At 35.6% G+C, this 25,971-nt stretch overlaps 1 protein-coding gene across 22 annotated transcripts in view; it reads right to left on the bottom strand.

The window, feature by feature from the left end:
* Positions 1–25,971, bottom strand: part of LOC105232701 (collagen alpha-3(IX) chain) — a 382,089-nt gene that overhangs the window by 139,615 nt on the left and 216,503 nt on the right. For 20 of the 22 annotated variants that reach the window (XM_049457510.1, XM_049457513.1, XM_049457505.1 and 17 more), the window contains one exon: positions 4,768–4,845. The exons of the other annotated variants lie outside the window; for them this stretch is intronic. In XM_049457510.1, coding sequence (XP_049313467.1) covers positions 4,768–4,845 — 78 coding nt within the window. The remainder of the gene's footprint in view (positions 1–4,767; positions 4,846–25,971) is intronic. 22 annotated transcript variants of the gene reach the window in all.

Genomic DNA, 25,971 nt, shown 5'->3' with positions numbered 1-25,971 from the left:
AAAGTTTACGCCAACTTTTAATTTTCCACATACTCAAAACACAGCAAAACAATGAAAATGAGCTGCTCTGCTCAATTTACTTGCTCAAATGAATTGGGTCATGTTGTAAAAAGCACCCTCAGCTTAATTCGCTATTGTTGAGAGGATAGGATTACGAAAAGTTCTAAACGCACACATAGACTTGCGCTCTAACTGCATAAAAACCGCTTTATAGCGGCATTTAGAAGCACGCAGGTGTGAAATTCTTTTGTGGTTGCCAAATTTCTGTTCACGCCTTTACAAGTTACCAAACAAAAAAAGCAAAAAAAAATTATATTTGTGGTTTATTTGGGGCTTAAATTCAGGTAGTTTGGTGTGAGATCAGGAAAATTAAAAAAAAAATCAGTAGAAACCATTCTGTAACCCAAACAGTTCTGAGGAGTTTTGATTCGTCTAAAGATATTATGTAAAGAGTCACTGTAGGAGGAGTGAGCCCACAGAGTTTCACATCACATCGAGGATAAGCCTTCAGCGATAAGGTACTCATAGAGCCGAGGCCTTGCCAGTTAGTGATTAGAGTAAATGAAACTGAAAGCAACACAAAGCAGCCGTTATTTCAAGTGTACTTATATGTATGCATGTGTGTTAATATCACAACAGAGCAGCCGCGTTGTATCGGCAACTGTTTGCATAGTTAGCAGCTTGTTGATGCCGTCATGATTGGTTGTTTATGCAACACGCTGCACGGTGCAAAATATCTCAATAAACCACAAAGCATCCTGTACAGGAAACACCTACACCCATCCACACACACACACACACACACACACACACATAAACGCGCCCTAATGATGACATATGCCTGCTAAGTCAAACAGCCGGCTTGCAGCTGGCATTTGGTGCTAATGAATGAATGGATGAATGATTGAGCCTGCACGACACTGCAACGAATTGGTGTGATGTTCTAATAACAAGCTGCTGTGCGACTAACTACCAACAACACGTCTGCTTCCTGTACAGTTTGCTGCTTGAAATGCTTTCACACCACACAACAACAACAATGTCGGCAGATTTGTATTAGCTGTGATTGTGTTGTCGCATTTTCTGCCGAATGAGACTAGTTTAGTGCTGACGCCATAGCTGCCGCTGCTGCTAATGTTCTGACACCAGTAATGTCACGTGGCTGGTGATAACACGATATCTGGCTGCTATGCCACCATCACCCGACGGATTGTTCTCTATTTACTTTGGTTGTTGTTTACTGCCGGTTGCTGTTGTCGCCTTCAGCGGCGTAATACTAAATTAATAGCATTTGTAAACAGCGTTTAATCCATCGGAATTGCTCTACAACACGCGCTCGTGTCGCGACAAAACAAAGGCGAGCAAGAGAGCACTCGCACCTCAACAGGCAGCACTAGAGCTAACACTACAACAACAATATGGTATTGCAACAACAACAATGTGACAACACAAGTGCAATCAAGTGCCCATCACACCCTCCTGCTGTTTGTTTAGCGGAGCGTAGGCTTCGGGTGCTGCACGGCGTATACGTAACATTAAATTACTAGTCATTCACTACAACTCGGTCTACTCCCCTTGTGCAACAGCAGTCATCGTGTATTGTTGTATTTTTATTGCGCACCGACACAATGACCCTTCGTTTCGCCCCTTCGTGTTCGCATTCGCATTCACAATAATGCTGTCAACTAACCGCATTTGTTTTGGTACGGCAAACCGTGTCGACAGCGATGCGGATTTATTCACATTAAAAGCAGACGCTCAAACGCGTCGTGCACCTGTGTTGGAGTGGGCATATACATATGTCAGACACACTGTGGTCGTGCTACGGTAAAGCCTTCAACACCACACGAAATCATCTGTGTTTTTGTGTTTCACCGCTTCCTTTACTATTTTCGTTTTTCACATTGCTTTTTATCTGATTTTTTTAGGCATTTGCTTGCTGAATTTGTCGTAAAGTGTCGGCAGTCTTCGTGTTGTAATGAATGCATGAGTGACTGAGCGCATGAATGACGGCTCTTTGAATCAACTTGTGGTTATAAACGACAAATCAGCTTAAAACGCTATCCAAAGGTGGGCTTGATTCAAATCTTAAATGCTTGTAAAAAACCTAACTATTTGTGTGTATGTGGTTGCAAGCAAACATACATTTATTAAGGGGCCTGTGTATGTCTAATATTTACAAGTGTTTCATGTTTTCGGCTTTTTATGAATCTTGAATATTTTTATGAGATAATTGCAGTAATTGGATTAAGTACGAATTCAGCCAAAAATTATTTTAGTTAGATAGTTTTATTATAAAGCCCAAAATGGCGATATTTTCAAGCATGGGGTTTTCAATGACACAATGAAAGTTCAGAAGTGTCATCCTAATAATGATACTGTAGTTTTTTTTTATTACTGTGATACTGTACTAATTAGACAAAAATTGAAGAGAGGAATATAATTGTTAGATTAAAAAAGTACCAGCATTGATAATTGAGAAAAATGATTACGGTAAAAAAATTTATGTTTTCGTTGGGTTAAATTTCGTTATCTTGCAATATTTTTTGAGAGCGACAATAATTTGGTCTTATGGATTTTTTATCATATCAACCTTAATTCTGTGACCTTCTGGCATCAATAACTTTTGATTTAGTAAACCATTTTCAAAAATAGAAAAAAGCTTTGTTGTTTTTGAATGTATTTAAATTCATCCGTACAAACTTATTCAAGCTTAATGGAGTATCTTGCAAGATGACTAAAACAAAGTGATTGAGATATAGAAGAATAATAAGCTATTGCAAAGTCATGTAAAACGGTATATCGGAAATATATTTACGCATCACATATTTATGTACAAGCTGCAGAAAAATGTTGCAAGAGTACTGAAATTAATATTAGCTGAAGCATTGAAAAAAATCACATATCCAAGCATATTGAAATATTTATTTGCGGCAATAGCAGAGGATCGAGCCGCAAATAAATCAATATTTGTCAAAAGCAATATTACATAATATCTCCCATCTTGCTATGGTTTCAATGATGCATAAATTAACCAGGTTTTTTGCCGCTCATTAATTAGATTGCTTTGTTAAGTAGTTTAACAATTTCATTTATAATTTCAGGCGAATGTAAATAATCGTTTTTTCCTTGTGTAACCTCAGTTAAGTTTTAATATCTGTGTGCATAAATAATTCGATATATCTGTGGAGTAATTTGTTTACATAAATAACTTTGGCAATAAAGCATTTATATTAAATGCTTTAAACTATAATTATTATTTGCTTTTAAGTTGTCTCACTCATGTTAGCCATTAAACTATTAGTTATGCAAAGCAATTGACGTTTTTTTCCAAATACAACTTGGCTGCATTTACAAAAAGACTGCTTGCATGTGTGTGTGTGTGTGTTAATATCAAAATGCGACAAATACACGCAACAGTTAGCGCAAAAAGTGTAATCGATGAAGTGCCGCATTTCCATTATTTAATTATGATGTGAGCAGCTATTTACGGCAGCGCTTCAATTGTGTTTTAATTGCATTATTTATACATAAAGCCGCTTATTTGCTGCGAATTTTTCAGCGCCGTTATCTTAATTTGTACAAATTGCGCTGGCAAACGCTGCAATGCGTGATATAATTTATGCCGCATTAAAAACGCATTTTTTCTTTTATATAATAATTTGTGTTTTTTGCGACCTCAGTACAAATGAGTTGTGAAAATGTGTTGACAAATTGTGCAAAAATTTATTATTTTTTGCTATAAGTGAGGTTAAGCACAAAGCCGATCAAATAATAATGGTGCTTGAGAATTGCACAGACGATTCATGCATATTGGCAGTTGAAAATTGAGTTTGTGCAACATTTTTAATGGAAGTTGTGAAAGCGAAGAAAATTACGAATTTCGTTGAAACGAAGCTGAATATTTCAGTGTTACGATTATTCAAAAATTTCCTGGTAAATGATTAAATTATTTCTTTATTATTTAAGATTTTTATAAAAGCCGATACCATTTCTAGCCACTTAGTGCTTTAGCAATGAATATGTCTATATATAAGCTTCGTAAGTCACTCAGGAATACAGGCAATCAAAGTTTTCTCAATGGAGGAGGAATCAAGTTTTAAAAATTTTATCAAATACATCAAAAATATTTTTTTTTTAAATAAAATACTGCTCAGGGAACTAGAGAAACCATAGAGCTCAACATGTAAGCCCACAGCACTTCTGACTACGCTGTTATAATGCTTTTAACATAGCATTTCTTAACATTATTATCTGTTTTGGCTTTTAAGTATTTTCTTCATATTAGCGTTTTCAGTTAAAGATTATTGCTTGACACATAAGGCTTTTCTTTTAAATTTTTTTTACTAAACAACTTTCGAAAAATTTTTAAAATTTTCAAAATCCATTTTCACAATTTTGAAAACTTCCTTAATCGTATTTTGATATTTAAGTATTTTTTCCACTTTCACATTAAACTTTTTTCTATAAACGTTCTGAAAATAAATTTGGTCTAAAATTTAAAATAAATAATATTTAAAATTTGATTTAAAAATTTTTGTTTTTAAAATCTCCTTAATCATCTTAGCTGTTTTCACATTTAAGGTTTTTCTTCCATATAATATTAAAAAATTAAAATTCTCTTTATTTCAATTTTTCAAAACATTTTTTTTTTAATTTTGTACACTTCATTACTTCTTTCGATTTTCTAAACTCAAGCCTTAAAATAAATTTTCCACAAAAATTATTTGGATTTTTTGTTCGTGTTGCTACAATTTTCTTACTTACCAGCTTCTTTGATGGCGGTTTACACACAGTTGCCACAGCATCTGGATTTGTATAAACATACAATTGTTGTAAATTTCCCTAATAAGAGTAAATAAAATTAAATAAATATTTGAATATATAAATAATCTATAAATCGCCTTTACGTCGCAAATTTTTGGGAAAGTACACATCGTTTTTATTTTTTGAAAATCATAAAGTTCGAAAACTTATTTTTTTACGTAGAAAAATCTTTGCAACCTGGGTATCGAATATGTAGAATATAATTTATAGAATCATAAGACTTAAAATAAATGTTTGAAATTTTAGCAACTTTTCATTGCAAATATTTATAACTTTTTAGAATGAAAACTGCGAAAATATTTCTCATTTTCTTAATTTTTTTATTTCCCCACATTTCCTGTAAAATATTTGTACAGCGGCACTTGCAACGCGAACTTTCCTCACACGTGCACGTAAGCAAATGTTGAGTGGAGTGATGCAAACGAAATTTAAACACGCAACAACAACAACTGCAACATCACCAACACCCTTAAGCTATCAGCGTGGCCTCAGCGGTGGCGGTGGCAGCCACTTTGATGTGAGTTCATAATGTTTTACATGTTGTTCGACAAGCCTAGCAATTGTTGCTTGCCACATACAAGCTATGCACTTTATTTTGACACTGCCGCGGCCTTCCCTTGCTACTGTGGCATGCAACTTCAATAAGGCGAGGAACTTATGTATGTATTGGCAATTCATTTCTGTTTACACATATGTATGTGCATGTGTTCGCTTGCCAGCTGCTTGTGGCAACACACACCTTGAGCTGTCAGACTCATTAGTATTTTTCGACTGGGTGCATATAAGGCTGAGGCGCATTCCGAGATGGTATGGGGGGCCAAATGTGTATTTGTCTGTATACTAGAGTATTTTTATTCGTTACCTCATTGTGTAACTAATTACGAAGGCATATAATGTATATTTACAACAACACAGCTATCGCTTCTTGCAAATGTTTAGAGACTTAATTAAAAAATCTGTAAATTATTGTTTTTTTAAGTTAGAAAAAAATATTTTTTAATACTTTCAAGACTTAATTACCGTTATCGAGTTTTGTGTAGAGCAAAATATGAACGGTAAATCAAATAAGGTATAAGCAATGTTTGAGATTCGCTATAAATTCCAAAGATATTTTTTTCGAAATTGAATTATTCTAATAAAAAATACTTTTGAGAGAAAAATAGAAGCCACTCTGTTGACATGTAGTACAATTCTGTTAGTAACCTGTCGTCATTTCCTTAACCCAAAATTCTTTAAACATTATTCACATTATTTTGATGTTTCAGAATTTTTGCAACATCAAATAAAAGAAACATTCACAAAAAAAATATAAAAAAAGTTTAATAGGTGGCAACTCCAGTTACATGAAAAAATAACATTTTTTTAATAAAGTGAAACTTGGGTCTAACCGATTGAACGTTGTCTATGACAATGAAGAAAAAGGCCTTTGGTCCAATATAACAGTTATTAACACTTTTCAGGCACTGGAGAAGATGTTAATAAATAACGTGCATTTATTTTAAAAGTTCCTTATTTTATATGAACCCATGTAAATATAAATATGTGATTGCATTCCACTGTATATAACATCGTGTAGCCTTGTGTACTTTAAATATTGTTTATTTTATTCAATAACATAGTCCCTGAAGTATAGCAACTTTGATCCTTTCTCAACTTGAACTTCTTCAGCTTGCACCGCCAGCACTTCTTCAACACACTAATACTAACACAAAAATAGTTTTTCTTCGAAGGAAAAGTACTGCACTCAACTGTGAATAAAATAAATGACACAATTTTTTCACTCTTCTGCCAAGCAGCGCCATATTAGCCCAAATGTTGCAACTCTAATAAGTTGCTAGTTCGCTGGAACGACAGCTGAGCTACCCAACAACAACAACAGCTAAGTCAAAGCAGCAAAAACGCACGAGAGCAAAAAAGGTAAACAATGTGTGTTAGCAACAACAGGCGCCTGGTGGCACATAGCTGGCGTCGCGCTGCCATTTTGATAAATGTGAAAGCGGCGGAAGTTTGCTCGAGATTTACGAGTTGTGGCAGGCAAACGCCAAGCTTAACTACAAGCGCCACGCCAAAATAAAAACTAAACGCTGCCGCAAACTAAATGCCAACGTTGGCTGTTGCATGGTGGAGGCTGCGACTGCGCTGGTTGTTGTAGGCGTACTGTTGCAGTAACCAAAGTGGCACAAGTTGGTGTTGCATGCCACAAACGCAGATTTTCATTTTCGACACGTAAAAACGAAAATAACTGTAAACTTATAAAAAATTACTTTTCAAGACAAATTCACGCCACATAAATGAAAGAAATGAGCAATTTGCAGCAGAAAACAAAGCGAAAGCAAGCGAAGCATATACGAAGAGTATAGAAAAGTAGAGGAAATCCTATAAAATTTGCTACGAAATTCCTTGACAAAAAGCCGTTACCTAACCAAGTGTTTCTATTATGTAATAATTTTATATTTTATGCCTTAAAATGGTTGCTTTCAAAAACAAAATACAATCATCGCAACATAGAAGCAATCGAAACAATTCTTATCACATACCGTTACCTTGCAGTACTCTACAAAGTGGCATGCCCATTTATTAGGACAACACTTTCAGTGTTCAACGGTGACTTCGTCTATTTTTCGTTTCCCTCTTTTTTATCGCTCTGCTTCGTTGTCTGTCGTGTTGTCGCAATGCTTGTTTGCTCAGCTGTTTACTTCGCTGCTTGTCTGCCTACTAGGTTGTCACGTTATCTTGTCATTTTGATGGATTTCGGCTATAAGTCTTTGTGGGCACAACCGAGCTACAACAACACAACAACAACATGTCGACACCGCGACAGGTTGGCAGGCAACACTGCGTTAGTGCGAAGTGCCAAAATCAACGACAACCACAACTCTGACGTTGACGCCACACCGTTCACTTTTAGCTAGAACTCGCAGAGCCAATCCCAGTTATTTTTTACTCGCATGGACCTGAGTGTAGCAGGTGAGCCAGCAAGTACATTTGCACGTTGCGCCTAGATAAGGGCCTGAACCTAATTTGTAACTATATTTGCGGGCTTAGGTTCTCAGTGAGCTCGACTGCGTGAGTGCCGATAAGAGTTGTTGCAAATGAAACTGATGGCTGTTGCAGCAACTTGTTTGGTTAAGAAATGAAAAATTGATATTTTAAATATAACTAACAGGCTTCTTTGCACTTTTAATTTTTTTTTTTAAATTTATGAGCAGTAAAATAATGTACATACTGAACGATAGAATGAAAGTTCTATGAAAATTTTAAGGTAGCGATATCATTGCTTGTACTAGAAAAGCTTTTTTCAGATTTTTCTAGAGTACTTTTTGTGGATGAAAATTAATTATTTCTTTAGGAAAACTGGTATTAACACTTCAACTGAACTGTGGCAGTTATGTTATAAGAAAAATATAATCAAGATTTAGGTTCTCAAGGTCCATAACAATAAAATCATTCTAATTTAGGTCCAGATATAGTCACGAAAGTCTTGAATAACTGTGTTAAGTGTTTCCATCAATACAAAGTCGCTTAATTTTATTTTTTTAGTTAAATCGTTCTTTATAATATTTAAATATTATTTGATTTTTGGAATAAATCGACAATACAATTCTCTTTGGAATATGAAGCCTTTAGCCAACCGATTGTGGTATCAAGCCATTATCGAAAGTTGTAAACTTTAACTTTTATGAATGAAAAACTGTCTGTAGAAAAATAACTTTACATTTAAATCAAAAAACAAATCATTTCTCATTTAACATATTCACTTTATTCACCAATGCTTCACCACTTTTGCTTGCATCAATCAATAAAACCTTTAAAAAGCACACATACTTTTACGACGGACATAAACAGATAAGCAAAGCAGCCAATTCAGCGGCTGAAACACACGCACATGCGCAATAACACATTGTTGTTGGCAACGAAATGCAAGCGTTGCATTGCACAGCTGTCTCTGGCTGGCGTTTCCGGGCAGCGCTGGACATTGTTGCCAGGCGAGATTTCAAATTGAATGCCCACTTTTAATTAAATTAATTAATTGTAATACTTCAATGGCGGTTGAATAAAGCATTCCACATGCCTGAACACTATTAAATGCGCGCAGACAGACAGACAGACTTACGCGTTGATCAAATATGTGTATTCATTGCAGGCAATTCAATAAATCCAGCGCTAAATATGGCAGCTGAAATCAGCTCCATTTCATGTCACTGATCAACTCCGCCAATGACACCTGACCTGCCGGCATAGACGACTGCATTCGACGTTGCAGACGCGTGTGTGAGCGTGTGTATGTGCTGTTGCATGCGTCTGCTGTCTTTCAATGCCTTTTGAAATTCACCGCAATATAGTTGAACTTTAATTGAATAATTATCTCTTTTTTAAACAGGCCAAACATCGATATTTTAATTAAAATTTAAAATATTCCGAAATGTTGTTTGCAGTCTAGCAGTTTTGAAATACACACATTTTCGATTTTTATTGAGTGCTTGTGGTTGCTTCACATACCACGCTCTTAGAGTTTATTATTGCTTTAATTTTGAATAAATACACAAATACCGCCGAATATATGCACAGCGACCAAAAGCGTGCACACACGCTGGCACATAAAGAGACAATTATCTCTTATTTGTAAAACATCTGCAATGTGTGCTTGTTGACCACTTTTGTGGCATACTGTTAAGCATGTAGCAAGCGCAAATATATACAAATCTACACTCACACATACAAATGATAGCGTTTTAACAGTGCAACTGCTTGTTGTGTTTGCGCAAATATATAAAGAGCATACTCTTCTCTCTGTGGTATGGAAATGAGGTCTTGTCCAGCCAGTGAGGCCAAAAGTTCAGTTTATGAATGAGATAAGCAGAAAAATTGATTTTTAAATAAAATTGCTGTGTACAATAACAACACAACTGTGCAATATTTACAAAATTGTGGAAATTTTCGTTATTATATTATGTATATGCATAGTGAAAATATTTGTATACCATCAGATCAAATTTGAACCGGACTAGAAATTATAAATCATTATGATCGCCGTCAAAATAGGTTTACAAGTAATTTGCACCGTTATAAGTACGCCAATGCTTATTTAAATTTCCCATACTTTTATTTTAAGGCTCGGCTGTCTTCAATGCGGTCAGTGAATTTTAAGATTTTCGATTTCGGCTCATTTTTGGATCGCCATTCTATAAATTATTGGACAGTTTTCACGTAATATTCATAAACACGTATCACACAAGTAGTGATCGTTTTTTGAATGCAGAGTGCTCAGCTACGTTGTCAAACATCTCGTGGTTTTAGCGAAAGATTGAGGTCTTTTGGTCCGATCGTGGAATTAACACACAATTAGGCAACAAAAAATCTATGAATAAATATTTTGCGGGTCTAGTTTCAGACCTGTTTTTATTCAAATAAACTCTAAAAAAGTCGAGTTTTAGAAGTTGAGCTTTGAGGTAATTAGCTCTCAAGAACAATACATTTGAGTTTGTGGTAAGCTGATTTTATTTGTTCATTACTTTATGGAATTTATTTTTCAAGTGGGGTCCTATTAAATAAATTAGTGATCATCACATCTGACGGTAATTAAGGTACGACATCATAAAAAAATATATAATTTTAATTCAAATGTTTCTCTGTGATCGAAGCGATTGGAAAACAAACAAGACTGGAAACTTTCAAAAAATATGTGGTTTATATTATTTGGACATAAATTTGGCTGTTTTCCAAAACAAAATGTCTATAAAATTCTAGAATATAGTTTGCGAAAGAATTTTACACACTTATATCTATAAAAATAAACATATACTTATTTAGAGTATTACACAGACAAATAACTCACAGGTCGTGGACCAACTTTTTGTTGGCAGATAACAAAAAAAAAAACAAAAGAAACAATGAGCGCTAAAAGAACATAACAACTTGAAGTGTTAAGATACATCAGCAATACATGGAACAGGCAATGCAACACAACACGATAAACAGCAATATTGTCCAACAGAAGCTTAAGCCGCCGCCAGTGCTCACGCTCCTAAGTAATCGTTACAAGTAAGCAATACTATGAAGTGAGTATGGGTGTACATGTGACGCGCTCATAATGAAAATGAGTATTACTTCCGGTATTGTCGCCACGCGCAACAGACGAAGGCAAACAAATAGCAACAAAAAGAACAATTGTTCCTAGATACTTATACTACATAAAAGATACTTAGTACAAAAGCTTGCGTTATTAACACAGACAACGCACTTGCATTTCATTTACAGCTCTTTGTCGTTACACGCGGCACTTGTTCGTTTCGCCAGTAAGCACATAACTACTGTATGCCTTTGATGTCACTACGCAGTGCAGGATCACTCACTGCTAGACTCGGTGTTGCATAGTGCGTCGAAAGTTTACAACAACTGTGCTGTGATTGTTTTTGTTTTCTGTTGTCTGTCGCTGCTGTGAACGACGCCTCTGCTGCGTCTGACAGTTATGGAAATGGTGGCGTTAACGATGTTGGCGGCAAGGCGATGTCTGTGGATGCTCAATGCTGTTACTGCTGCTGGCTTTGAGTGATAGTGTTTGCTGTGCTTATAGCTGATGGCAATGGAGTAGCGCAGTTGTAGCTTAGTGAGAGAGTGTATAAGTGACTGAGTCACTGTCGGCACATTTTTGGCTTTATTCGGGAAAAGTGTTCAACAAGAACTTCCTTAAGTTGCGGCAGAGCGCCTGAATATAAGCAGCAATAGACGCTGTTTGACGAAAATTACAAGTGTTTACAGCCACGGCGGTTGAAATTTTTGGTTTGGGGTAGATAAACCTTATAGTGGCTATTGATACTTCCAAACATAAAGTTTTTAAGGAATCCAAAGACATAAATACTAATCATATCCTAATAATTGAAAAAAAATTGGTTTCGAACCGAGACATTATTATTATATATTATTACTGTTTGGTCTTCACTAGTTTTTTGATACTTATTCCGATACGAAACGGGTGTTGAAGAAATAAGGTGAATTTTTGTTTTTTGATATTAGTAGCACCCTAAATGTAGGCAACATTCCATATAACTGCCAAAATCAATATTATTGCCTACATTTAGGCTTATTATATGGAAATATTTTTTTTGAGGCCACTAACACCCATCCCTCCAAGAAAGGCAGATTATGAAAACAGATTTGCTTTTATTTGTTCAGACGCTTTGTTGCTTCATGTTGCACAGACAATGACTTAATCTCTTTACCGCATTTATGCGCAGCGCGTGTTTTTATGCCCTTCAATGTAAGCCGACAGCAACACGAAACGGCTACTCGTTGATATTTAAGTAAATAGTTGTACCTTTCGAGCCGACAATATCCCGATGAATGTGCTATAAAATAAGCGCAACAAGAAAACAAAAGCAGAAACACTGAGTAGTCATCAAATGGGTGCAGATAGTTGGCGCCGCAGGGAAACATTCTATAGCTTTCAAATATACTGATGCGGCAACACTAACACATATACATACAGACACACAGCATGCATACAAACGACTCCGATTGAAGGCAAATAAGGTGAAGGCGGTACAAATGGAATGGGAACAATATAACTGTACAAATAGTAGTGGAGCCACGCCTAAAGATTGCAGGTAATGGACTTACGCAAGATGGATGGATGCTTCAGGTGATGAGCGAGCAAGTGAGTGAGGTGTTGTGTGGAGGAGCAGAAGAAGCAACATTAATGCTGGCAATTTCAGACACTGTATGGCAAAATGGCAATTGCGGAAAATTAAAGGAAATGAAATTCACTCACAACGGAAATAATGTACATCATTATTCGCATGTCCATTCAACAAAAGTACACTGCCTACTTGCATACACACACAAACATACATATTTATGTATAAATCTCTGTATAGCTTCACAAGTATGTGTGTGGGAGCACTGTGAATCGACATTTGAACGGCAACCGAGAAACAAAGGCGCGCCAATACACACACACACGCGCGCACAAACAAACACAAGCACATTCTCATACATAACAGCAGTGGCGGACGCTGTCGGGGCACACGTTGGCCACGGAAGGATACATTTTACCTTACTCAACATTGTATGCACAGCCTAATTAAACAGCGCAACCAAAAATAAGAGAAACGGCCGACAGGAAGGCAGCATGGCACGAATGAATGCTCGAATGAAGGAACGAATAAATTCACTTTCACAATTAAATGCCAGCGAGCCAGCGCGCCGGTGAGACTAATGAGGTTAAGAGCCGGAAGCTCAAGGAAACAAGAAAATTGTATAGATTGTACGGAAACGGCATGCCGAGGGGGCGCATGGGTGTGGCTGAGTTGTAGTAATTGTGACACTTAGCTTTGCACATACCGACACACACCGTGTATAATTGTAATGCCTTTTAAATCATTTTAAAGTGCGAAGCGAGAATATTTCGAATAAATACCCACTATTGTGTAATAAACTGCAAGCAAATGAAGTGAGTAAATTAAAAGAGGCTTCAAAGTGACGTGATTGGCTGACACTTTAATTGAATAGACACAATTTAGTTGCCTAGTTGCTGCAAAAGTGTGTGTGTGTGTGGCTTTAATAAAGTTGAAAACAAACATTTTATGCTGGTCTTTCAGCGACATCCGCTCCAACATCACATACATAAAAAATTATGTATTTCTGTTGAAAAACGAACTGCTTGCTCAGAACAGCCATCCGCTACGTAGTTCAGCTTAATGCGTACATTTCTTTAAGATTTCTGAATATGCATGTTCCCTAAAAAAGTCCAAACATTTTAATAAACTATCTGAGCCAGCTAAGGGTCTGAAATCTATACTTTACACATAGGGTATAAACCAAGGTTTTATGGTATGGCTAAGAACTGAACTCAGAGTCAAGTAAATATTGACATAACCATAAAGTTAGGTTATGGAATCGGATTTGGTCAGACCCTAGCAATTTTCCAGGTTGACAATAATTTACTAATTCACCTAATTCGATTAAATAGTGGGTATTAAAAAAAAATATTTTTTTTGTTCAATATTCAATATAGATTCGTTCTTTTAACGCTTAGACTTCACCTCTCATATTATAAAAGAAATTGTACACTTTTTGGCAACAGATTTCTCTCATTGTTACTCGAATACTGAAAAAAACATTCCCTTTTCCTCCTTTCATCCCTTTCACTTTAATTTTTGCATAAGCAATCGCATTCGAATTGCCAAATTTTCTGTATATTTCCAAATAATAAACCGATTTGGCAGATCATTTTCAAAATTTCGCAACATTTAATGGGAAATTTATGCGCATTTACCTTATCCGAACCAGAAGTTAACCTACCGACAACAGTTACCTAACTGTGAATTTGTGTTTAATATTTCACCATGGCACTCGGCCACTTGAAACGAATTCGAGCTAAAATCATTCCCCACTTTGTTGCTGAATTATTCAGCAGTGTGTACAAGAAGCGAAATGGCTGGGAAGCTAGCAACAAGGAGTGGAACTTTAGACATATGAAAGAGTGAGAGAGAGAGAGTTTGAGCATAGACAGGCGCACATTTTTCTGTATGAAGCATAAAATTTCCGAGCCTTCGGCGAAATGATCCAAAATGGAATATTGAAATTCAACAAATATTTGACTGGGCAACAAATGGCGCAGTTTGAAGGAACATTACTGTATTTTTGTTTAATACACCCTATATTTAGCAACTAACTACACTTATCTCTGCAGTGAACTCTCAGAACTCGTTTGTGGGCCACTGCTAAGTTTCAACACTTTGCTAATGACCTTTGTGATAGCCACAAAGGCACTAATACAACAACTATAACAACAACAAATTGTTGCTGTAAAAGGGCAGCTCAAGCGAGACTGCGTAGCTGTAACGGTAAATGGCAAAAAGGTAAAATAACAACAAATTACAACATTTAATCAGGTATTTGAGAAGCGTTACGAGCAAACGCATGTCTTCTGCTTACACAAACACACTCACACACACTTAGTGCGTGTAACTACGTGCGTACGCTTATTGGATAACATAGCTGCCAGCTCTTAGAGCAGCTTCAACTTTTTAGTGTACTTTTAGTATTTCAGCGTTTAATGGGGCTCACCGAAACTCAACTGGCTGCCCAAAATGGTTATTCAGCAGCAATATCAACGCTCCAACTCACCGCAGCTTGGGTTTAAATTAGTTGGTATTCATTTCAAGTGCCGCCGTAAGAACATATATTTATGTCTGTGGCTCTGTCGGTGTTTGTGTGTGTGTGTGTGTGCAAGTGCTGTCTTTGTGTAGTAACATGTTTTTTGGGGCTTAAGTTTCTCTTTGAGTATTACCTAATGACCGAAATACTTGGGTCAGCTACACTTTTAGTTGCTTTTGTTTGCTAAGATGTTTGTACAGTTACTAAAGGAGTGCATAAAGGTAGATGAAAGCAAGGCTTCCGCTATAAAAGTTAGGGTTAGTGTGTGAAAGCTCAGCAAAGTGATTTATGTACCCAAAGTTCAAGGCCTAATGAGTAATGTATGCGTTTTAAAGCAAATTTTCTAACAAAGAAGATTATAAATGTGTGGAAGGCATATGTTGTAAGTGAAAAGGTAGCAAACTAAGTCTATAATTTAGGGTATAAAATGTGTTCAAGAAAAGGTGTAGGTAATGTAAGAAAAAAATATGCTTCTTTGAAAAAAATCATCATCACTCTGAAAATTTAAACTTTTAAAATGTTGCATACTTTTTAGCGTGCTCCTTTAAAAGAAATATGCTTGTAGGTTTTTGCATTTTCACCTAGACTTGAGTAAAATAATAGTAACAGAGAGAGAGTTTGCTTTCATTTCTGGAAGATATTAAAGAATGTCTTTTCGATAATGATAATTGAAAGAATAATATTATGAAAGCTTTATGGAATTTTTAAAATTTGCTATTAGAATGAAAGTATTGTAAATGTCTGGTTTCAACCTTTGGCATTTTGTAAGCTGAAGCAAATGTCGGAACCCTATTAACCCTAGCTAAGTCAATTAAACCACGTTCACCTGTCCGTCTGAATATACGGGAACAAGTTTCTCAATGTTTGAGATATCAACCTGAAATTTTTCAGTCGTCATTATTTTATTAAGGAGCTATTCGTCTTTTTCGACGAAACTGTTCAGTTCTGTCCACTAAAGCATATAGCTAACATATAAACTGATCGATCAAAATCAAGTCCTTGTATGGAAAGGTTTTATTAATCGGTATCGTACTCTAGCTCCAGTACAGGTGAAGTTACATTTTTCTTGTTTCTCAATTAGTAATATTATTTCATTTCTATTTACTTACTAAATAACTTTTAATATCATCCAGATAAGAAAAAATGTCGCAATACTAACTATTTAATCACTTCAAAGACTAAAAACACTAACAACAACGATTACATGCCGAACAAAATGAATACATCACATTGCAAGGCAGATGTGAAGTATACGCCCAGGTGCACCTCAGTAGCTTAATGCGCTTAAACAATGGCTTGAACTGCATTTAAGGTGGGAAATCGCCCGACAGCTCGAGAGCGCACACATAAAATACCGGAAAATGAAATTACTTGCGTTTTGAAGAGCAATTGTCTATTCTTTACAGCTGGCCATTAGAAAAGCATGCTTGTGCAGCCTTAACACTTTTACACTTCTGCCGTTTTTTGTGCGCTTCTCGATAAGATAGTTACAAAATTGAATTGTAGCCCAACAAAGGGACAAAGAGTACGCTGCAAGAAACAATGCGGTGTTACAGAAAAGGAAAACAAATTTGTTAGCAATTTTAGAACAAAGGCTTCGCAAGCAATTGAAATTGCAATGAAACGCAAAGGTGTATTTAAAAGGAAGAAAGCAACAAAAAATATAAGGAATTAAAAAAAAACAGAATTGAAGGTAAGGAGTAGTCGTGCCTGCAGAGCTGCACACTGCGCCTGACAGTTGTTATTGTTGTTGGTGTTGCTCGTGCCACTGCAGTTTTGCATAAAAGGGGGAATTGAAATTGCGGCAGCAAGACGAAAATTGCAACATGAAAACGATGAGGTAAAAAACTGCAAGAACAATAGCAACAACCAACAAAAAACACAAAAAACACAGAATACAAGGAAAAACTCACTCACTTTGAAGTGGCAACAGAGCAAATCGGAGGCAATCGCTCGAAAAGTGTTTATACACTCGCCTTTGTGAGGGTTGTTAATGCTTTGTTTAGGATTTTTTTCAACTCTCCTCTGCCCCTTTGTGCTGCATAAAGGGATTGTTTATAAACGGTTGCTGTTGCTTTTATTGCAAGCTGTCAGCTTTGTTGGCACTTGAAATGTATGCTTTTTTTACTGGAAAGATAATTTGTGCCTACGGCTCTAGCAGCTTGTACGAACATATACATATATGCATATGAATGTGTGGAGGTATGCATTTGTCTGTTATTATAAGAGCACTACAGTGCGCTCCGCTATTTGTGTGGAAACTGTTATATTATATGTAAAGCTTAAGATAAGGAATACATACATACATACATATACATATATTAACATGTGTTTGTCAAAATAAAAATTTCTTGCACTTGGTATATATGTATGTAGTTAACTAACCTTTAATGTTTAGCATATTAGAAGTATTTGAACCAGGAAAGTGTATTTCAATGTAATAGTCTAGTTTACAGTTATTTTGCGACTGCGATGTTAAAGGCTGTTTCTTGCTAATTTTGTGTTGCTAAAGCTTCCCAACACGTATGATTTTTTGTCTTGTAGTCAAAGTCTGACAAAAATTACTCTACATGATGGAAAATGTTTAAAGCCAAATTCGTAATTAGTTCACCGTTAGTAAATTTTTTCTTCAGATTTGTTGAATAGTGATATTGTACGCCATTTACACATAATGTCTTTAGCTGTTCTGTCTAAACTTTGATGAAAAATGCTTAATTTATCTCGCTTCTAAAAAGTAAGAGCTTTTACTTCACCTTTAAGGAGGGATGCAAAAAAAATAAATTATCACAAAATAACATTTCAGCAATCAGAAAGCACCAGAAATACACAATTAACTTAAATAAAGGCAATATGTTTGAACTGAAGCCTCCAAGCTTCGCATTTGAGCAGCAAAAAAGTCTTAGCTTCATAGTTCCAAAAACTTGTTTCCCTATCCTTCTAGCCATGAACTACTCAGCTAATGGAACGTCCGTATATGCGCGTAACTACAGGCCGAAGAGACTTAAACAACATTACTCACTTAAGTGCCTTCGCTCACTGAGATTGTGCGCTGAACAAGCACAAAGAGTTTCGCTGCAAAAACTGGACTAAGTGGAAGTCAAATTGGAAGAAAGTAGAAGAAAACACACTTTCGCACTTATCGAAAGCTTCTGAGTTGCAAATCTAAGGTAAGGCTGTTCTAATTTACTAATCCGCGCAATATACCCTCGCGTTGCTCTTCTGTAGGTCCCGCTTTCATTTTCTGCTGACTGTGTTTTCTTTCTTCGGCTTTACAAAAATTAAGCAATAGGCGGAAAGTGTGTTTCTCAGGAATTCAGCGCAAATCGCCACTCCGTTAGAGTGAGGAAGCAGGAGGCTTACACGTTCTTTGGTAGAAATTGTCCATGTACAAGATAAGTTATTTTTAAAAGAGTCTTCATTTTTATCTTTCTTGGTAGCTACCGCAAAATCATATAAACTTTATGCTTTATTAGCAACAAAAAATTTTATTTCTAAATATAGTCATTGTTTTCGTTAAGAGACTATGGAGAGAAATATAGGGAGCCTTTTAGAAAAGCTATAGTAAAATATAGCAGCAAAATAATTTAAGAGAAAAAATTTATAACTTCAATAACTGAAATTTATAACATAGAAAATCCCTAACTGCTTAGCATCCCAGCGAATTATTCTAAACCATGAAAATATGTCAGCACTGAACTGATTGGTATCTAAACTAACATTGCTGGCTCTTCCATGTGAGTGAAATAATTTCCGCCTTTATGTATGTATATCAAATCGAAAGCGTATTGTTTATTCATAATACAATATGTGTGGGAATCTTTCGTAAATCAAAATCAAAATAATGAACCCCAAACTACCTGCACGGTTATGTGAGAAATGAATTACTATGCAAGTACCGAATTTTCGTATAAATTAAAAAAAAAACTAACTGAAAAAACTCTTCAGTAAAAATTTTTCAGAATTATCAATTAATAATTTTTTGTGGAAAGAAAATTTAAAGGAATTTAAATCCTTTAAAACCATATTTGACAACCATAAGTAAGTGGAAACCTTTTAAAGGTACAATGACAGACTCTTCTTGCCAGAAGTGGTTCGAGTTTAGACCTTTCTCAACACTTATCAAGTTAAATAATGTGATAAACCAGATATGTAGATAAAATAAGAAGACGGACAAACATATAGCTTCATCTTCAGTTACACTGCTTTGAGAAATTTTGGCATATAATACGCCAGTAATACAAATTTCTTGAATACCTATAAATTTATTTAAATTTCAATCATTTGTTCAAATGTATCTGTGGGATTGCGGACAGCTTCCAAAAAATTTAAGGTAAATATGTATTGAAAAAGTTTTGAAAAGAAATTTGACTACATCCTATCTAGCTATAGCGAAATATATATTTCTACAGTCTACCTTTGTTCAAGTTTATATGCATAATTATCACTTTAGTGGCACTTCAAAATCGAAACCTTAAAGTTGAAACGCCACAACACATGTAAGTAAAAGTGTGCAACAATCGGGAGTGCTTGCAATTTTCTTGTATACACCGGCGATTATTAGCATACATACCCACAGCCAACTACTGCCGCATTGTGTTGCAAGGTGCGAGCACCACACTCGCAGTTCCGTGCCTCGTGAGTTAATTATAGGGCTCGGCGCGCTTAAGCCACTCACCGGTATGGCGCTGCAAGTGTACTTGTCTGCGTGCATAATGCAGTTTTAACTCTACCCGCTAGGTATTCGGAGCAGCGCATTTCGTCCGACTGCCCACTTCACCACAAGCAACGCAACGTTAATTTGCCGTTATGTAGCTACGCCACACTTCCCAACACACAGACATGTACATATTATAACATTTGTGATTGCACCTGCTTTCTAGCGTTTTGGCCGCCAAACGCTTTCGCACTTTTCAGCGTAATAACGCTCTGGGCTTACGGTGCACTTTGGTGCAGTTTCAGCGCGGCGGATATAAGCATTTTGTTAAGTGGCGCAAAAAACGAAAAACCAGAATTTTCAACACTTCCTGCGTGCATGCGCGAAGGCTACAAAAACGCAAAGTTCAAGTCATGCGTTGCGCTGCATGCCAACTCACTTATGTGCCTACATATTTGTATATTTATATATATATATATATGTGCATGTGTGGCAGTTGTTTGCATTGGTGAGCTGCATGCTCGCTCACTGTGCTGTTTATTGTTGTCGGCCGTGCGTGTGTGCAGCGTAAACACCCCAACAGCGGCGGCACTCTATCATTTACTTTACGATTTAATAGCGCTTTTATTGACTTTTAAGTGAATTTGCTTTAGTGCAAACATAAATCACAGCATAGGAAATTGGCAAATTGCCGTGGCACAGTCCACTTTTTTTTAAGTCATTGGGCAACCTGTGCACCCACTACCAGTTTATTATAAAAGTTTTGTACTCTTCCACTCAATTACTTTCGAATCGACTATAATTGGCGAATCGTGCGAGCTGTTATATAAAGTTTCGGTGTAAGTTCAGTAGCATACTTCTCATATAACCAACGATTTAAATGAAATAACTCAACTACTTTTTACGGAAAAGTTAAAACCAAGGCGCTTTCTCAGAAACTATGAATCGTTTTAGAAAAAAATCCAACAATTTTAGAAACAAAATTAATTTTGTAATTTAGGTGTTTAGAAAATCAGATATGTGTCTTTCAAAACTCATGCGCAAGCTCGAATTTTGTCAACTAATTATTAAATGGGGTCAAAATAAGCGAAAGTTTTTATTTTGCTATGTGTCTACTCTGGAAAATTGGTGGATAGCCAGCACCTAGAAAGGCTCTCTAAATATGAACTTTTAATTTAGTTAACGGGAAGGTGATCCGCCTAAAGGTCTTATGTTTTTTATTATCTGTTTAAAAGACAAAGATAAACGGTAAAAATTTGGTTATAAGATTTTATTTGTAAGAATATAGGTAATTTTTTCAATAGTATTGACTTCCCGCTCACATTGCTTGCGTCTTATTTTTGAATAATGAGAAATTTATTAAGGTTTTGAAGCTTTTGAAACGACTTTAAATTCTATTTTTCTAATAATCATTTCCTAATATATTCATCTCAAGTTTACAAGTGCATTCCTTAAATATCCGCTGCACGCCACATGCAAATGGCTGTGGATCGGTTACAGCCAAGGAATATAGTGTAGTAAAAACTGCAAAAATGAAACACAATTAAAAAAATTACAAACACGGAAACACAAATCGTTTCTAGATATTGAATGTATATTATTGCAAACAGCATTGTTGTTCTAAGTCAGGACGCTTGCCCACCTGCACCACAATCTCATTTACACCAAACGAACAGGTTAAAAGTTCTAATTACCAGTGACTACTTCTACAACCACAGAATATCGTTTTTAATAAAAAATAACAAAAGCAACACTAAAAGCTGAAAACTAGATTTTTTTTATTCTTCGGTACGCCATTTACGCTGTGTGGTTCGTACCCGGAAGTATATGTAGGTATGTGTGTAGGCGAAGCACTTAACCTTTTGAAGTGCTCTCGTAGTACTTGCACTTGTAACGTAATTGTGTTATGGGAAACAGCAATTAGCCTTGCAATAACAATAACCAAACCATTCAGTTTATTTATATATGTGTGTATGTATTAACACTTGAAATAAAATCAGACTTGAAAGTTTTCACTGAATATACATATCGATAGGGAGGCACAAATTTACCAAGTTTCGGGATTTGAAAAAAATTATCTAATATCGGGATCCCGAAAAATTTCGGGACTCCAATTTTTCGATATTATTACTGTTATTCATCAATATAAATGTGTCGTTTTGCAAAAGAGTGGATTCTTACTAATTAATTATAAATGTTTTTTCTTTAAATATGTATCTATGTATAAACATATGTATAAAAAGGTAGGCTATTTTCTAGTTGTTTCCTGTTTTGATAATTTTCTTATAGTTATAGTGAATTTACACAGTACATGAATAAACAATAACTCTTAAATTTCCTTATCACAGTAAATGTTGTTCTGTGAAACACTTTATTCTTGATTATATTATACGAGCTATGGTTCAAAATATGTGAATAATGTATTTACGTCTCAAAAACTTCAGAATCCCGAAATCACAATTCCGAAAGTTCGGGATCCCGAAGCCCAATGTTTTATTAAAATGTTACACATTCATGAAAAAGTTTTATTTTAATGTTTTTTTAAACAAAAACGCAAACACTTGATGAAATTTCGCAAAAGAATTCCCACTTTCCATTAAAACCGTTCCAAAATCCTTGAGCTGTCTTGGTGTCCTGTGTACCACAAGAAAAGCGATCACAGGAAACTTTAAAGCACACATTATGCGCTTCCTGTTATTTCAGCGAGTCAGTATATGTTTAAGCAACACCTGCGCTGACATAGTCATAAAAAATTATTTGCGGTAAAATATAAAAGAAATTAATTTACAATATTTCCGTTCAAGTGCAATTGTCGGTGTAATTAAAATTTTGCGGTTTGTATAAATGATCCGCTTGAAAATCACTGTGGTTTTCTATTACCCAGAAATGGCAGAAACAATACAAGTGTTGCAATAACAAAAACAAGGGTAATGCTTACAGCAAATTATACAGCTACTTTCGCCACCTCTAACAACACACCGCACACCTTCTCCACTCTCCACTCGCAACTATTTCTATTGTTATTATTGCGGTTTTGGGTTGGCCTGTCGAAGTTACACTGACGCACTCTTGCTTAAACAACTACAAGTACGTAGGTCTCACAGTGTACCTGCGGTCGTTTTGCGGTTGTGTTAAATTCACTGGCTCCATTTAATGCTTTTTGTTGCTGTTGGGCACTTGTTAGTTTTGGTGTTGGCGTTGCAACTTAACTTAATTGGCGTAGCCGATGAAACGAATCCGCATAACTACAAATTATTAGTGTTTTTTTTGTTTTGTGTTTCACTTTTCGATTTGGAAAATTCCGAGTAACTGCATAATTACGTAGGTGCTTTTGAAAATTTTATTTATGCGTTTCGATGTTTCGCAATTACGCGTAGTTGGAGCTCTTTGTAATTTCGTGTGAAGTAGTAAATTTCAGGGTAAATTTCCAATTAGGCGAACAAGGCTTATACCAAGTCAGTAAACGATCTAATTGTGTTTGTAAACGGCTTTGATGCAATGGTAGGGTAAAGCAACTAAATTGCTTAAAATGCATATATTCAGGGAAAAAATTTTACTTTAAACATACACGTAAGCTTCGTTATCTAACTGGGTGTGTGACTTCGCTAACTCGTGCCTAAATTTAGCCAACATTTTGTTGCTTATTCCAAAGTTGTCGAGTATTTTAACCACTTTGAGGACTATATTAGCTAAGCGTAAAGCCTTCACACAATTACTAAACGAAGTCGTAAATGTATTAAAAAATATGTTTTTCAGTTCTAATATAATACGTATATTTCTTGTACATAGTTTTAGGCGTTGTTTTCTAAGCTTTAAAATTCTATGTTCTGAAAATACACTTAAACATATACAAAAAACTGTTTTTATACCCTGAAATGGGTATAAAGTTTGTAGCACCGAAAAGCATGCAACGGAGACCCTATACAATTTATATAAATAAATAAATGACATGACGAGCTGAGTCGATTGATACTTGTCCTTCTATCTGTCTATTTGTCAGGCTGTATATATGCAAACTAGACCCACAGCGTTTGAGATTTGGACCTATCCCTTCCTCGCAAAAAAGAAGCGCACTTCCCACTTCATTGTAAGCAGCTAAACATCAATTAAATTAAATTGAACATATAATTTCTCTAATTTACCTTTTAAGCAATTTAGATAAATAATGGTATGCGCACGAATAAATCGCATTTGGAAGCCTGTGACAGCGACAAGCATATTCAAGATTGAAAAAATCAACAATATAGTTCGCGCAGAAAACAGCAACAAATTTATATTCTACAACTAACGAATTTTATCAACTAATTTAACTAATTGCATTATTTGCTTTATTGCCTGCCTACAAAGCCATACACACAACCCAATCACAATGGACATGGCGTATGAGTGATATTATAATTAAATGCACCGAAATTGTTCGCGCTATATTGTTCGTGCGCATACGAGCGAGTACTTCGCTCTTCCGTTTCGGCAATTATAGTTTATTGCATTGTCAGAAACATGAATGGCCATATGCGGCTATGTAGTGTGTGTGCGCTCACATGTAAATAGGGAAATTAGTGAAAGAGTTGCCACTAAGTACACAGACATAAAATTTAATGTATACACGCATCATTAAATACAAAATAATGACATTAGCGCGAAATTTTAGAATTTTAATCACAATTTGACATGCCGCCTGCTACCGCTGCCGGTGCGAAGGGAAAACGGCTTCCAATGCAAATAATAATGCATATGTATGCAAGTACTTTGTTGTTTTTCAGTATGCCCTACTATTGTGTACAGCAGCATAGAGAGCTCAGCGAATAACAACAATGCCGGGTATGATTTGCAAACATATGCATGATATTTTGAATATGCATGTCGGCCTTTATAATTGTTAATAATTGAAAACGGCAAGCTGCGTGCGTAGCTCAAAACTAAAACTTTGATTTTATGACATACAGGGCTTCACCAGTACACACATACATATATGTATGTATATTGTTTTTAAAAGCATGTACGGGTTTTATCTATATTAATCTATATGAATCTCTGTGGCACCAATATTTCTTATTTATGTTTCTATGCAACATTTTATTATGCTGTTATGTTATTTTTAATTCCATCACTAATATTACTGTTCTCTTTGCGTTGTTGTTTTGCACCTAAATGACCAACACATTATCGTTTTATAGCTTTTCAGTGCTAAAATAGTCACTGAGTGTGCGCAACTAGGTCACTTTACTTGATGCCACTTTATAACTAAGCTTTCTTAGTTATAGAGTTGGATGGTCAAATTCCCCACCAATTTTTTTAAATCTTACGCCAGAAAGTGAACTGCTTTGTACGGTACAGAACTAACCTTCAATCTATTGCTGAAGGAAGCTAATACAATCTGCGGAGCTAATTATAAAAGATACCATCTTCTATAAGAGTATCCACCTGCTGGCGTACGCTTATGAGACTAAAAGACGACTGTTCTGGCTAGGAAATGTTATCCGGATAGAAGAGAATAATCTAGCTTAGAAGGTTTTCAATTCAGTACCCGCCAATGAAATCAGAGGAAAAGAAAAACTTTCCTTCTGTTGGAGAGATCGAGTGGGGACTGCACTCGCTTGCAGTCGCGGTTGCGGTTTTAAGCAGTGTCTACGCCAGTTAAGATGAAGAAGATATTGAAAACATATATTAGACGTAGGTATTAGTATGTTCAGAATGGAGCTAATAGAACCCTACCACCATACAGATTGTAATTTCGATCTCAGTTGTCCCCAAAGGCGCCAAAAATGTACAACGATATCTTATAGTTTCAATGTTCCTTCCTTAAGTGACGGCCTTGACTATAGACAGTATAAGCACGAAAAGTTATTATTTTAACTATCAGCTTCTCTTTAACATGTTAAAATAGACAAGTACCACTTTCAGTTATTATTTAGTATAAGTGTTTCAAGGAGAATATATATTAATAAATAATTTTCACACCAGCTTCTTCGTCAAAAACATTTATCAAGTGCATGGTGACAGAACTCATTCAAAACTAAAGAAATACACGAAGAGCTTTCAAAAATTACTTCCTTTCCTTTCCTATTTATTTTCTAAATTTAAACAAACTCTACCTTATTTAACAGTGACAGTGTGACTTTAAAAATTATCCAAATGTCCTTCTATTTAATAGAAATTAATCGTTACTGAATACCCATCCAATCAAATTTAACTCTTATTGATCAATATTTTGAAAATCGTCACATTCGAAATTCTGAAAACGACAGATACAAGCTTTAAACAAATTTTAATCAAATTTAAACAAAGCAAAGCAACAACAGCACTCATTAATTAAGCCCTTTCGAAAAGTT

The sequence above is a fragment of the Bactrocera dorsalis genome, chromosome 5 (genome assembly GCF_023373825.1).
Source record: "Bactrocera dorsalis isolate Fly_Bdor chromosome 5, ASM2337382v1, whole genome shotgun sequence".
Classification (NCBI taxonomy): Eukaryota; Metazoa; Arthropoda; class Insecta; order Diptera; family Tephritidae; genus Bactrocera; species Bactrocera dorsalis.
The sequence above is the reverse complement of the archived record's forward strand: the minus strand, read 5'-3'. Positions and strand labels throughout refer to the sequence as shown.